The 15,436-nt window shown below is 38.6% G+C and overlaps 1 protein-coding gene across 1 annotated transcript in view; it reads right to left on the bottom strand.

The window, feature by feature from the left end:
* SMARCAL1 (SNF2 related chromatin remodeling annealing helicase 1) overlaps window positions 1-10,642 on the bottom strand; it is a 33,468-nt gene extending 22,826 nt beyond the window's left edge. Inside the window, exons 1-7 of the mRNA XM_070957116.1 lie at window positions 10,577-10,642; window positions 7,455-8,438; window positions 4,748-4,798; window positions 3,850-4,110; window positions 3,577-3,627; window positions 1,093-1,276; window positions 835-985 (exon numbers count right to left, since the gene is read on the bottom strand). Coding sequence (XP_070813217.1) covers window positions 835-985; window positions 1,093-1,276; window positions 3,577-3,627; window positions 3,850-4,110; window positions 4,748-4,798; window positions 7,455-8,394 — 1,638 coding nt within the window. The 5' untranslated portion in view covers window positions 8,395-8,438; window positions 10,577-10,642. The remainder of the gene's footprint in view (window positions 1-834; window positions 986-1,092; window positions 1,277-3,576; window positions 3,628-3,849; window positions 4,111-4,747; window positions 4,799-7,454; window positions 8,439-10,576) is intronic.
* Window positions 10,643-15,436: the final 4,794 nt, after the last annotated feature.

Genomic DNA, 15,436 nt, shown 5'->3' with positions numbered 1-15,436 from the left:
AATCTGATAAGGATGGTTTGCATAACAACAGTTTGTTTTAATCATGATTTGTTGCACAAGTCACAGTGGTCTTATTTACACACAATAAACTATAAGCCAGGGGTATGTAACTTAGCACTTAGATTTATGTACTGTTTCACAGTGCTTTACAGCCCTGAGCCAGGGGTGGGTTCTACTTACCTTTACTACCGGTTTGCAACAGGGCCGCGTGCGCGTGCTCTTCTGTGCATGCGCAGAAGCGTTCTGATGACGTCAGGGTTGGTGGGCCCGCCGGTTTTACTACCGGTTCTACAGAACCTGTCCAAACCGGGGGCAACCCACCACTGCCCTGAGCGGTTTACAGAATCAGAATATTTCCCCCAACAATCTGAGTTCTCATTTTACTGACCTCGGAAGGATGGAAGGCTGAGTCAACCTTGAGCCGGTCAGGATCGAACTCCTGGCAGTGGGCAAAGTTAGCCTACAATATTGCATTCTAACCACTGCGCCACCAGAGCTACTATAACATGTAACATTTTTCAGGTCACTCTTCTAAGTCCAAAATGAAGAATGGAAAGGCCAAGGTTAAACCAAAAAAAACCTTGAGCTGCTCTTAAAATGTACCCAAAAGGTGAAATAATTTCCCCTTACTTTTCAGACATCTATTCCAAAAGCCCAAAATAAAATTACTGCCCTTTTCAAAAAACTAAACAGCAATAAAGGAACAGTCTTCAAGGATAGCACTTTCCTATGGTTTTATCAGATTTGAGGCTAGTGAAAAAAAATCCCATCATCTTTCAGAATATAGAAGCTAAGCACTGCTGATAACCAAAGCTCTGCAGATAAAGAAATTACCTCAGCCCATGTATATCTCACGGAAGAAGGAGCAATCACCAGCAAGGGCCACTCTTTTCGATAATAGGAAGCAATGCAGATTGCCTGGATAGTTTTCCCTAAGCCCATGTCATCTGCAAGGAGCAAACGACCTTCCCTGGAGATAGCAAAACTGTAGGAGATAAAACAAAAAGGCAAGGTTGTTGCTTGTAAGTCTGTCAGGGCCAACATGTCCAGCAAAGGTTGTGCTCTCTCAAGAGGACTGAGGACTTGACTCACTCTACACCTTCTCTCTGAAATGGCAGAAGGCTCGTCACAAGTTTAGGATCCACTCCTACAAGGTCTGCTTCCAAGGGATCTGCTGCTTTTGAGAGAGATTTCTCAAACTGTGTCACAAAGGCCATTATTACTGGCTTGGGTAGTGGTTTCAGCTGAACATCCGGAAGGCTCTTTACTAGTTCCACTGGAAAGAATATAGACAGAACAGATTGGCCGATTTAGAAAATCTTATAGTCACCCATTTTATATATATCAGTTCTGGTCAGCTAACAACCTTTAATCTGTTATAATTTATGAACAGAAAATCAACACAAAGATTATGCCTGTTCACCTCAATTCTTAGAAACTCTGTGTGTGTGTGTGTTTGTAAAGTGTAAGTGTATAGGTGTAAGTGAATATCCAATTAAGAAAGGATTCCAAACCACCTCAAATTATTTCATGAATAATATTCCTAACTTCAGCAGGGCAGCTACAAATAAAGAGGAAAAGACAATTCTCCAGAAAGATACCAAAATCCAAGCATTATTTTATGTCAAGCCCTAACTCTAGCAATTTACTTTTAAACAATGAAAATATTGCTGCATTGTCTTAGGTCTTTCAACCAATGAACATTTCTCAAATCTTTTTTGAAAAAAGAAATGAAAGTCCTGAAATACAGAAATTGGAAAGTAAAAAGTAATTCTGACAATTTACTCAGGAATTCAAAGCTGTACTCACTTTGTTCATCATAAGAGCTTTAGTACTGACAGCAAACTACAGGCTGTTTATTTCTCCAAAGTAGCCAGATTAGACCTACTATCCAGACAAAATCCTTTATTCCAAAATCACATAAATATATGAAAAGATTTATATTAGTAATTGTAGGATACATATGCTAAGCATTAAGTATGCTTCCTTTGCTTTGATCTATACCAGTGATGGCTAACCTTTTCCGGACCAAGTGCCCAAAGCGTCCACATGCGTGAATGCGCGTGTGCACGTCCAAACCCCCAAAATGCAATGTGTGCGGCCTCCTGTGCATGCACCCCGCCCCCCCCGCACATGCGCGGCAGAGACCCAAAGACCAACTGGCCAGCGGGAGGCGTGCACACATGCATGGCGGAGCTGAACGTGGGCAATGGCTTGCGTGCCCACAGACAGGGCACTGCGTGCCATAGGTTCGCCATCATGGATCTATACTATACTAACAAGACAAATAGGCTGTCTCTGCTGAAACAGAGACCCCATAGGGTTATGCTGCTTAGAAAGCCACACATTAGAATTATATGCTGGCAAACTGCAGCTATTATACTCCTTTTACTACTTTGAAAAAGTGGAGGAAATTAGAATGTCTCAGTAGCTGGAATGATTCATTCAGGAGATGCTTTATTTTTTGTTCCAAATGATCTTTTATCTTAATACAATGAAGCAATTTAGGTAATAGCTAAATGTGCATAGCTGATTATAGAGACAGAATGGAGGGAGGGAGGAAGAGATAGAGAGTGGATGGATGGATGGATGGATGGATGGATGGATAGATAGATAGATAGATAGATAGATAGATAGATAGATAGATAGATATAGATATAGATATAGATATAGATATAGATATAGATATAGATATAGATATAGATATAATGAAATACTCATAGTAAAAGGATGAAACATATCCAAGACAATGCATTGAAGCAACCAAAAGTTATCGAACCAATTTTCCATACTCACATCCCTAGCCACAAAGAAAACTGCTTGCTTAAATGGATGGTGTTCATGCAGTTCCTTACTTAAACAAAGCAGTGAAAGCAAAGTGTGCATTGGATTTGAACTAATTTGAAATAATTGGGTAGATAACCTTTTCAAGAAAACAAGGAGAGCCTCAACAGTGTCTTGTGTTCTTTTCCACACCAAAGCAATAGCTGGTATATTTCTATCAAGTTCAGCAGCTTGACTACTCTAGAAGATCACCTCTCAAACCTCTGCAGTGGTATGCTTCCAGTCAGCCCACACAGAAGCAGAAGACTCATTAGCAAATGTGTCAACTTTGGCAGACAACTGCATTGTTTTCAAGACATATGTTTCAAGGTGATGCACAGCCTCATTTCAAACTGAACTGAAGAATAAAGCAGAATAAACTTTGGAAAGTCTTTGGAATAAAATTTAGTCAAAATATCCCCATCAAAGTCTTCCTACACAGGACTCCTATGTTATAAAAAGTAGTTTTTAAAAATTAACCTGTCAATCATAGTAATTGCTTCTAGTGCCATCATGTGAAAGCTGTAAGCAATCTTTTTTAGCTAAAGAATCAGTGAATTCCAACAAAATGCATTACTGTGTCAGTTATCTCTACTTTAGAGGCAAATGCTAAAAAGTGTATTTTGTGAGCTGTTTTGTGAGCTGACCAGAGTTATGGTACATAAGATGGGTGGCTACATATGTCTTTTTAATCAATAAAATAAAACAAATATTTCCAATAATGTGGACAACTAAGAAGAGAACATTTCTTACTTAGTTTTAGGTAATCCTCCAGTAAGAAATTCCATTTTCTGGTCTTCATATCTGCAAGGATCATAATAAAGAATCTGGGTAAGTATAGGAATGAACAAACATCAGAAATAACCAGACTTCAAAACCAGTATCACAAATGCAAACTTACGCTAGAATTTTCATACTGTTTTAATTAATTCTAGCAGCTTTCTAAGTATCAGAAGCAAAGACTAAATCAAGATATAGTAACCACTGCTGCACTGCTCAAGTTCAGGTAACAGCTTTCTCAATCACCATAAATCCTGGAATTCACTTGCTTGAACACTCCTACGATGTTGGCAGCATAGCCAATATCTACTTCAAAGCGAGAATAGGAAATCAGAACGCATCTTCCTTTGAGAGTTGCTGATGGTTTCTGCCAGCCGGTACATGTCTTCAAGAGGGATTTTAGCTGAGAATTTTGACCAGCAGAAGATGATTCTCCACCCCCAGTCATTTTCTCCATTCCTTCCAGGGATGTCAAAGAGATGGAGGGAAATTGCTCTACTCTTTCCACTGGGGATAAAATGCAGATTTCAAAGAAGAGAAAAAGAAAGACAAAACAGATAATCAGAACATCATCTCCCAGGAAGAATGGAAAAGAGAAGGATCAAAGCATTCTTCAAATGCAGAAGAAAAACAGAACTGGTCTGAGATTACTATCAATGCCCACCAACGCCGACTGAGGAAGCTAAGAAAATGTATCACAATCAGTTACTCCCCTCTGAATTCAGCATTATGTTTTGAATAGCACTTAAAAAAATAAAATTTTACAGCTAGTTAAAACTTTCCAAAACTGCAGAGCCACCTCTTTGAAATATTAAGCTATAACCTCTGGTTTTTTTTTTTTTAATAAGCCTGATAAATTTCCAACTGGTTAAACGGAACTGTTGAAATCATTTTAAACTATCCATTTTTCAAAACTATGATTCTGTTTCTTTGAAATATAGTTCTGTTTCTTTGAATAGAACTCCTTTACAGATAAAAGTATTTGTATGTATCCTTGAATAAATTTATGAATATAAACTATTTCCACCACTAATTAAGCAAATAATATTAATCGTCTCATAGGCTTTCCAAAACCACATTTCCTGCTGAACTCTTTTGAATTCAGAGGATTTCAAAATAGAATTCCAACTGATTAATTACTTACTGAGATGGCCATAGTCTTCAAGACTGAAATTCCACATCCTTGTTTCTGGATCTGGAATAAAGGAAAGTTAAAAAAACAACAACAATTTGAAGTCAGGAATATTCTATTATACTTAGAAAGGCTAAAACATACCAAGGTCAGTTTGGTGTACTGGTTAGGATACCAAGTGAGATATTGGAAGACTGCAAGTTCTTGTCCCACCTTAGACATGAAACTACTAGGTGACCTTATACCAGTCACTCTCTCTGTGTCATAGGAAGCAGGCAAGGGCAAATCATTTCCAAAATCTTGGCAAGAAAGCTGCATGGACTTGTTCAAATAGTCACAAGGAATGAATACTGACTCAAAGGAACAATAAAAGTAAGACCACTGGCATAAGAATTCCTTGTATCAAGATAACTTATTTAATTATACAGAATGTACAGTGTATATAGCAATAGCACTTAGACTTATATATAGCTTCACAGTGCTTTGCAGCCCTCTCTAAGCAGTTTACAGAGTCACATTGCCCCCAACAATCTGGGTTCTCATTTTACCCACCTCGGAAGGATGGAAGGCTGAGTCAACCTTGAGCATGGTGAGGTTTGAACTGCCAAATTACAGGCAGCTGGCAATCAGCAGAAGTAGTTTGCAGTACTATACTCTAACCACTGCGCCGTGGCTCATAGATCAACCATGTACCAGAGTTGCACAAGCCAGAGGCTAATTATTATAATTTATGAGATCCCATAAAGAGATTATTTGAATAATTGTAGAGGGTCCTTTGCACATGAGTTCACAATTGGCACGCCAAGACACACAAAATAATCTATGTTTGACATATCAAATATATATAAGACCAAATATAAGACTATAATGATAAATAAGGTCTCTTGTATATGATAACTTATTTTATTAAATTTTATTATATATGAACCTTTAGTTGTAGCTAAATTGAATATTTTTTTCATTCCATATAGCACTCGCCATTGTAAAAAAATCAGATATAATAGTGTTTTGCACATTATTTCAGAGACAATATATATGACTGAAAATGACAGTATATATTATCATATTAGTAGTCTAATTTTAGGAGTAGAAGTGCCATTTAGAAAAGGCCACTGTACTTAGAAATACACATGTATCTCCTTAGTGGAGATGTAAATGAATCATCATTATGCCAGCTCTGGTCTCTGTGAAAGTGCTACCTCTTGATAGCTACTCCCATGCCTCTGCACCCCAATCATAATTCTTTGTTAACAAAATTGTCCTATTACACCAGAAACATAATTCTATTTTCCCTTTTTTTACAGATATCAAGAATGATAAACAGTATAGATTTTTTTTCTTTCCAAAAAGCTAAAGATACTTCAAGCCCTGATGATCATAAATAAACATGAGTCCATGTAGATTTTTTTGGCAACAGTACATAATTTATTTGCCACCACTTCTTCTTGGTTTTTTGTTTGTTTGTTTGTTTGTTTCCTAATCCATCCTATAGTCCTGCTTGCTCCCAGACAGGAGTCAGCAAGAATAAGAAATAAGATGTGCATAAATATATACCTAGATTAATAAATAGAAAGGTTATACATTAAACTAATAGCAATGACATGACTAATAAAATAGGCATTTTGAAATGGGGGAGTCACAGATGTTGGGCATCGTCCCCATTAAGGAATCAGAAATATGCTCTTTAATCTAGCATGGAACTGAATTTAAGAGCTTATTACATCCAACGTTTTAAGCTGATGGGTACTGCTTCTTCATCACTGCTGTATGATGCTCTCATTTACCCACTAAAACAGTTGCACAGATTATCCAACCTTCATTGTATAACTGCTTTTCTTCTTTAGCTACTGTTCTACACCCGATTATGAGTACAGTACAGGTAGTCCTTGACTTGCCACAATTTGTTTAGTAACAAGTTACAGCTGAAAAAAAATGACTTATGGCCGTTTTTTCACACTTAAGACTGTTGCAGCACCCATGGTCACATGATTAACATTTGGATACTTGGCAACTGGCATGTATTTATGATAGTTTCAATGTTGTGATCCCTTTTTGTAGCCTTCTGACAAGCAAAGTCAATGGGGAAGCCAGTTTCTCTTAACAACCGTGTGTTACTAACTTAACAACTGCAGTGATTCACTTAATAACAGTGACATGAAAGACCGTAAAATGGGGCAAAACTCACTTAAGAACTGCCTTGCTTAGCAACAGAAAGTTTGGGCTCAATTGTAATCATAAATCGAGGACTACCTGTATGTGGGAAAGGAAGTCTGTTTTTTGTGCCCTTATGTTTATATATGACCTGAAACTATCTCACCCACAGCACACCATTTTTGGAACCTTTTCAACATAGGCAGCAACAGCACTTAGACTTATATACCGCTTCATAATGCTTTACAGCCTTCTCTAAGGGTTTGCAGAATCAGCATATTGCCCCCCAACAATCAGGGTCCTCATTTTACTGACTTCAGAAGGATGGAAGGCTGAGTCAGTCTTGAGCTGGTCAGGATTGAACTACTGGCAGTTGCCAGAATTAGCAATACTGCATTCTAATCACTGCATCTCCATGGCCAAAATCAAGGTAAAAACGTGATTTTTTTTAAAAAAAGGCAAAACCTAAAAATAAAGCTATTTCTGCATAATTTACAATATTTAGCACAATCTCAATTGGAAAGGTCTTTAAAAACATAGTGAACTGAACAGTAAGAGCTACACTTACCATATTTTTTGCTTGGTAAGCTTCTGAATATCTCAATGAGCTCTGTGTTGTATCCAATCTCAACTCTGAATCGACCTTCTGAATGGTTTATACATTTTCCTTTGAGAATTCTGTTATTTTTCTGTACAGACATCTCAGGCACATCGCCCGAAACCTTAGAAACAGTAGAATTTTGTTCTCTGCCCCCTTTTACAGGAGCCAAAAGGGGTTTTGTACCATAAAATTGCAATGCATTATTCCCTTCCTTCATGGCACAATCTAGATTTCTGGTACCTGCCTGCATTGGACAATTCCTTGCAGCGGTTCCACCTGCATCCAGCCATGTTGCCTGTTTAAGGAGACCCTGCTTGCCCGGAGATTTGTTCTGAATCCGTACATTCTTAACAGGGTATAAATTCATATTAGCATCCAAGATAGTCTGATGCTGTTCTCCAATATTCTGGCCTGCTGCACCACACGTAGGTGACTGCAATGGATCAGAATTACATTGGATTAGCTGACCTTGTCTGCAAGAACTCTCAGGAGAATGGCAGTGGGAATTACTCAGAGAGCTTTGCACTGCTGATGCGGGCTTCTTAGTGCTATCCAACTGTCTGTATAAATTTGAGCTAGAGTCCACTGAATCATGTTTTTGTTGGCCTCCATACGAAACAGTTGCCTGCTGATTTGAACTACAGTGGTCAGAACAGATCCGAGGATTTCTCTGCATCAAATGGCTGGCAGGGCCCTGGAGGTGCTGGTTACCAAGGATGGTGTGATAGCTTTGCTTCTTCAAAGACTGCTGCAGGTTTCCTTGACAGCTATCAAGATTCTGCATGTCAGAGAGCTTCATAGCAACACCACCCTGCTGAGCTGCCAGTCGCTCTGCTCTCCTTGCCAAAGCCTTTTGCCGGTTCTCCTCAATCTTCCTTTTCTGCTCTTCAGTAAGTCCAGGCAACATTTTTTTGTGGGTCTCACCGAAAGTCGCTAGAACTGGAGATGAATCTACAATAAAAACCAGTTATTTTAACAAATTGGAGAAACCTTAATTAATCATATGTTTATAGCATCTATTAAGTGATTCATCGCACAATAAAATAAAACCAACATTTTTGAAACAAATAGCACATTTCATTAAATAGATAACGTACTTGGGCAATGCAGCTAGCCGCACCTTTAAAGAAGTAGCCTCTTCTTTTTATTAGAAAACAGGGGTAATACTTCTTCTGAGATGGTGCTTAACACATTTCTTTTTCATTTATTTATTTACTCATTCATTCTTGCAAAAATGTATGAAACAAAAACAAAAAGATATTGAAACTGTAAAATAGATACAAATAAATAATTAGAGGGAAAAGTACTCTATCTTAACTGAATCCAACTTTTTTTCTTTTTACGACCCTGTAATCTCTTAATTTGAGATAGATTTCAGATGATTGGAGCTGAACATTTACTGGCCTATGTGGAGTTCACAACAAAAATTTTCTCTTTGCATTCTGAGAGAGAAACATCTGCTGCTACCATGGGTTGAACTCTCAACCTTCCAAATGGGAAGCAAGCATCTTCAGCAGAGGTGGGTTTCAGCAGGTTCTGATCAGTTCTGGAGAACCGGTAGCAGAAATTTTGAGTAGTTCAGAGAACCGGTAGTAAAAATTCTGACTGGCTCCACCCCCATCTATTCTCTGCCTCCCAAGCCCAGCTGATTGGAAGGAAATGGGGATTTTACAGTATCCTTCCCCTGGAGTGGGGTGGGAATGGAGATTTTACAGTATCCTTCCCCTGCCACACCCACCAAGCCATGCCCACCAAGCCACACCCAGAGAACCGGTAGTAAAAAATTTTGAAACCCACCACTGATCTTCACCACTAGGCCACCACACCGATCACAAATGAATCCAGCAATAAAAACATTGAAATTGCAATCCTATAATTTATGAAGGGATTTCAGAGACTGTAGGATATTTTAAGTCTCTCCCTCCAAAGACAGGGGGAGGCCTCAATTCTAGAAAAGAAATGTCAGTTCCACTAGCTAGACCAGACCACAAAATCTACCCTGCATGAAAGCTAAAATTAATTTTATTAAGATTGTCTATAATAACCAAATCTTGCATGTCAGATTGTGCTGTACTTTCTCCCCCTTCTCATACTCCAGTGAATCTTCACTGCTGGCAACAGGAAGGAACTATTCACCAAATAAGATAAGCCACAATATGGCTTGATGTAATGCCCCTTACAATTACAACTAAGATAGATAACTCTAGGTAAATTTGGCTGAAAGCCACAACCAATTTTTTCAAATATGGAATTAAGAAAAAAAAACTGACCCCCAAATCCAAAGGAGGCAAGAATCAAGTTTGATTTCTGATGTTTTGGCATATAAGAAGTTTGCTACAACTTACCTACATATTCTCTTAAGAATCTCAACTGTGTTTCAAAAATTGAACATTTATAGGAATATTAGCAACCCAGGCCACAAAAGACTGAAGTATTTGTAAATATTAAAATGTACCTTATGACAACCTTAAAAGGCTAGCAAAAGTTCTTAAATCGATTTAAATCTGAGTAGGGCTCAGCTTTTCTTGAAATAGTGCATTTTTTTCCAACGTCTCCAGTGTCACCCTGCAAGCCAACAAACCAGAAGAAATTTTGAAACAATACAAGTCTTCCAATACCAACATGCCAAAGGGAAGAACTGAGAAGCAGTTTTCCTTTTTCAAGCCACTTTGAAGTGTCAATGCACTTTGCTTGGTTTTAGCTTTGGTGAACCAGCCACTGTGGCGTTATGGGTTGTGCAGAAATCATAGTTTATTCTGCAAAACTTAATTCAAGAGCCGCTACTTCAGTATGCAAATATAACACCCGTGCCTAGTCTAAATAAAAGCTTTTTGTTTTCAGGGTTACATCCATCCGAGCACACTGCTTCACGAAAGAGTTTAATCCAATTGTACCCAAGAAGTCAGTTTATTATCCTGACCACCGAAGCGAAGGCAAAACAATTAAAGACTCTAAAAGTCAACTTTTAAGGGACTTTTACTCTGGACTTTGCTTGGGTCCCGGTGACTCTATCTAAAGCATTGACCCCGATTCCCCCCACCCGTCCACCCTTTTAAGCAATTAAGCAGCATCCAGCTGCTACTTCTCACCAGCAAGCAGAAGCTGCGCTCCCCGAAAAACATCCGGCAAGTCTTCATGGTCCCATCTCCAGGAACCACCTCCCAGGCTGAAGCCTTTCAAGCTTCCTACTAGCCGTTGACTACAATTCCCAACAGAACCTTAAAGTCACCAATCGCCAACCCTCTCGCGGCGACGTCCATTAAAGAAAGCGTCACGGGGAGAAAAGGCCTCAATGCATCATGGGAAATGAAGTTTAGTTTCAGCTCGGGCGCTACGGTTTGCTACGTCCTGATAAAGTGTACGGACCGAGCATGGAGAGAAAGGGATCGTTTATACGTAGAGAAATCAAGTCAGGACTAAAGTTAAAGCTGGTTGCTGAAAAGTCGCATTAAAAGGAGCGACATCTGAGGTTCTTAATCTACACCACGTTCGTGGAATAACACCTATTAGATGTCCATTTATTTTGCGTTGTACAACCTTTATTCAGTTACAATTTGTACAAACATAATATAGATAGATTGTACCGGTAGAGGCGGGAAATATTCCGAAAAAAATTCTTTATTTGAGCATCTTACCCTAAACATTTATTTTTGCGTTGTGTTTTATTTTATGAAAAATGCCTTACCACCTTTTGCAAAGGACAAGGCATTAGTTATAAAAGTTAACTTTTATAAGTGAAGGAAGTAAGAGATGCGAACTTCCATTTAGTAATCTAATTCTTCACATTTCAATTTAAAATGCTCATTCTGCCCTGTCAGCAAGACTATATATATGATGGGAATTCATGTGTTTGAATTATCCTGCACAGGAGAAATAAAACAAGTATATATATTTTATGAATATGTTTTATCCATAGAATGATGGGTTTTCTCCCATCAAATCAGGAAGAAAACTGACATAGCAAGGATGTTTGTTTTTGTTTTGTTTTTTTATCTGCAGAGAATTACTGTACTATATGAAACTGCAACATTCAACCTAGTGAATTCCCACTATATGAACACAAATGTTCAGGAAACAATTACTATGTTTCAACAAATTCTCAAATTTCATTATACACGTGTGCCATGATGCTTATAACTTTCATTTAGGATAATTTGTATTTAAAATATGATTCTATATTATATATTTGTAAATAAATCTGTGGAAAATATAGTTATCTTTTTTAAAATGTACAGGAGAAAATCCCATAGTAGAACTGAGGGAAATAAATACTCTGATCCACTGTTGAAAATATATTTATAATAACTTTTCCTCCACACACACAAATATGGAGCTTTGGATCATTTTTGTCAATAAATGAATGAACAAGTAAATGTTTCACCCATTTGTTCAAGTGTGTGTAATTATTGTGTGGAGAACAGATCATTTTTTAAGACAGGTTTATACAGAAATATTGAAAATTCAAAAATATTCCCAAACTTTTAAGTACTACTGTATTTCACTGAATTTCATACAGTTGACCTTTTCTTCTTGAAATAACTTAATCACCCCAAATTGACACATAATTAGAATTCTTCACTAGTTTTGAGTGCTTTGCTTTTCATTTTGTATTTGCCTCCACTTTACATACTTATAAGTTTAAATGTTGGACAGAGAGATTGGACCAAAGTGAATGTGGCTTCCCCCACTGATTTTGCTCATTGGAAACCAACTGAGAAGGTCTCAAATCACTATTGCATTTATGATGCTACAATCATAAATGCAAGCCAGCATCCAAGCACCCAAATCCCAATCATGCAACCACAGACGTTGTGTGATGGTTATAACTTTGAGAACAGGTTACAAATCACTTTTTTGTAGCTATTGTAAGTTTAAACCATCATGAAATAAATGATAGTAAGTCGAGGGCAACCTATATACCTTTTTAAAAATTATCACTCAGCAAAAAAAAAAAAAGAATGTTGCAAAAAAGTCCACAGGAATGGTCCCAAGTTTCCCCTTCCCCCCCCCCTTTTTTTTTTTTACACAGGTAACAGGGTTAGGAATGCTTTGAGCTGATAGGGAGGGAGGAATCATAAGAGGGCTGGTTGAATTTGCTTATTTTATAGGCCCCTGTTCCTGTGGTTTCTTTTATCATAATGGATCAAATCAGCTACAATTGATTGGGTTCATGCAGCAGCCTAAGCCTAAACTAGAACAATGAGAACAACAGCCAAAAAACGACATTATGACAGAACAGAATGTGTGAATTCAACCTATTCGTTTCTTCCAAGGAAAAGATTATGCCCTTCTGTCAGCTGCTGCCACATCCTTGAACTGCCAAGGATTAAAGCAAAGTCTCTTATGCACGCAGGCATGCACTTTCTGAATTCAGGTCCCACTCATGCAGTCTATCCGATAGCATTTACACATTCAGTACTTTATTTCTATATTCCAGCTACAGGAACCAGAGTTATGCCATGCTTTTTAGTGAAATGAGACACTTATCTACTTCTCTTCTGCACATAGGAGAGTTTTCATAATGAATTTGCATTAATTTAGCTTCCCTATATGCTTCAAAGTAGGTTTTTGCTTTTGTATGCAAAGTAGAGTCTTGCTAACCAGGTCTGACCCCACTTAACTTTTGAAGAGGGATTAGTTAGGTGCTGTCACCTGCTGAGTCTGTCTAAGATCGTTGCTAAGATCTCACTAAGATTTTGCTAAGCTAACTCTGTTTTGCCTTCCCTGCCATTCCTTGTTACTAGCCAGCAAGATCAATGTTGCCTACAGCAGATAAAACTCTCAGTGGGAGCAGAGTGCAGTCCAAATCTTTCAACTCACTGCTTTTGGTCTGATATGCTCAGCTTAATTATCACATTCAGGATTTTCCTTAAGAGCATCCTTATCCAATGAAAACACTGAAAGTCTTGCTGTGACACAACATGAGCCGAAATCCTGATGGGGCTCTCGATGATCAGGAACCTTCAGAGGAGTAACTTTAATGATGACATGCCAGGGGGATGTAGCAGAGAACAAAGCAATCAAGGTTACCTCTCTCTCATTAAGGGAAACTTAAGTGGAACAGAAACTCTCTGGGTTGTTGAAAGTCAGGAGAAAGCACAATGGCCTGAAAGAAATGTTTGTGGTATATCAAATGGAGGACTCAAGAAACAGAATTCTTGAGAGAGTTCATCTCACGGTCAGACCCTGGACCATCAAATTAGACCATGTTTAGTTTGGCAATAGGTTCATTCTTTCAGAGGGCTGATTTTAAATAATAGCCATCTAGAGGGATCAGTACATAAATAGGCTCATAAAACTGAGTTTTAATCAGAGTTTGTTGAACAAACCTCCAAGGTTCAGTTCATATAAGTGCCTAAGCCTGCAGGCCAGCCCATTCCAGCTCCACAAATGAGAAAAATATCGCGAAATGTCACATGATGGCAATGTGACACCGCCGGTTTGACACCCATGGTCTAAACTATAACCCACAAACCAGGGGTGAAATTCACTTACCTTCCCTACCAGTTTGCAAATGTGCATGCGCCGTCGTCTACACATGCACAAAGCCTTCTGCGCATGCTCAGAGGCTTAAAATGATGCAAAAAAGCAATCGTGATGTCCGAGCAGGTGGGCGGAACCTCCCGCAGCCGCCGCTACCGGTTCACCTGAGCCGGAGAGAACCAGCTGAATTTCACCCCTGCCACAAACCATGTTATGGTTCAGTATAATGTGTTCAGGTGAACATATTAAGCCCACCTGCATATTATGCCATTTCCACCTTACTTCATGCAGCTCTTTAACTAAGGCCTGTGATTTTCATCATTTGGACTGAGAGAAAATGCTTATTTAGAAAAGTGTCCATGACCGAGATGCAAATCCTTACATCCAGCCTAAGATTTATCCATAAGATTTATGGAACTCTAGAGCTTTACATAATATTGAGAGGATGGAGGGAGAATTTGCCAGGCAGAATCTGGCCGTATTTTCTCCTGACCAGTAAGGATGGCAGCTGTTGGAACAATAATATTAGAAGCAGCTCATTAATATCTCCTCCTTTTTTTGTTGCCCTTTCAAGTTGATCACTCTTCAAATTAGTCTATCTAGAACATTTGCATTTAAAGGAGTTCATCTAATTAAAGTCAGTGGGATTAAAGGAATTTCATTCCAAGCTGTTAGTTATACAACAGTGAAGCAAGCTGCATTAGCACAATTGAAAGAGCGACCCTCAGCAGGTGGCAGCACTTGCTGATTTTGGTTGATCTGGGAGCTAAGCAGGCTTAACTCCGATTAATACTTGGAAGGGGCTACCTGAGAATTCCACAATTGTTGGCTAGATGGGGGACAAAAAAATCTAAAAAGAAGCAACTGCAAACTCCATAATGCTTTGAAGATGCTGTTTTCAGGATTCTACTCAATTTGAAGGCAACTTTGGCATTGTTGTTTGTTACTATGAATTAACTACTATTAATTAGTGTGATACCTGATATTTCTCACCCTGTAAACAAAATTTATGGGAACCTCCATATTTTTAAAAATAAATGTAGTACATCCAGAAATTACTCCCTAAACTGAAGAGTAGCCTATAATGTTGCAATAGATACACACTTAGATGCAGTGGTGTATTAACCATTAAGCAGATTAAGCACGTGCTTAGGGCACCAGGCCCAAAGGGGGAAACCACAAAGCTGAGAAAGAAAGAAAAAACCCAATGAAGATTGGATCTTCATTGAAAGGAGGGGGGCACCAAGATTTGTCAGTGCTTAGAGCCTTGTGAGCCTTGATCCGTCACTGCTTAGATGCAATAGCTGAGAGTCCCTCTCCCAATCCTTAGGCAGAGCTTCATTGGATAGAAGACACAGGACTTGGAATCAAAAATCTGAAAACAAAGTGCTGTTGAGTAAAAAAAAAAAAAAAGAGGGTCCCACCAAAGGCTAATGTGACCAGCATGCTGTTACCAACAGGCCAGA

This window comes from Pituophis catenifer, unplaced genomic scaffold, assembly GCF_029215685.1.
Source record: "Pituophis catenifer annectens isolate HBS135680 unplaced genomic scaffold, rPitCat1.0.hap2 SCAF_1, whole genome shotgun sequence".
NCBI classification, from domain to species: domain Eukaryota; kingdom Metazoa; phylum Chordata; class Lepidosauria; order Squamata; family Colubridae; genus Pituophis; species Pituophis catenifer.
Note: the sequence above shows the minus strand (reverse complement) of the source record. Positions and strands in the feature narration are given on the sequence as shown.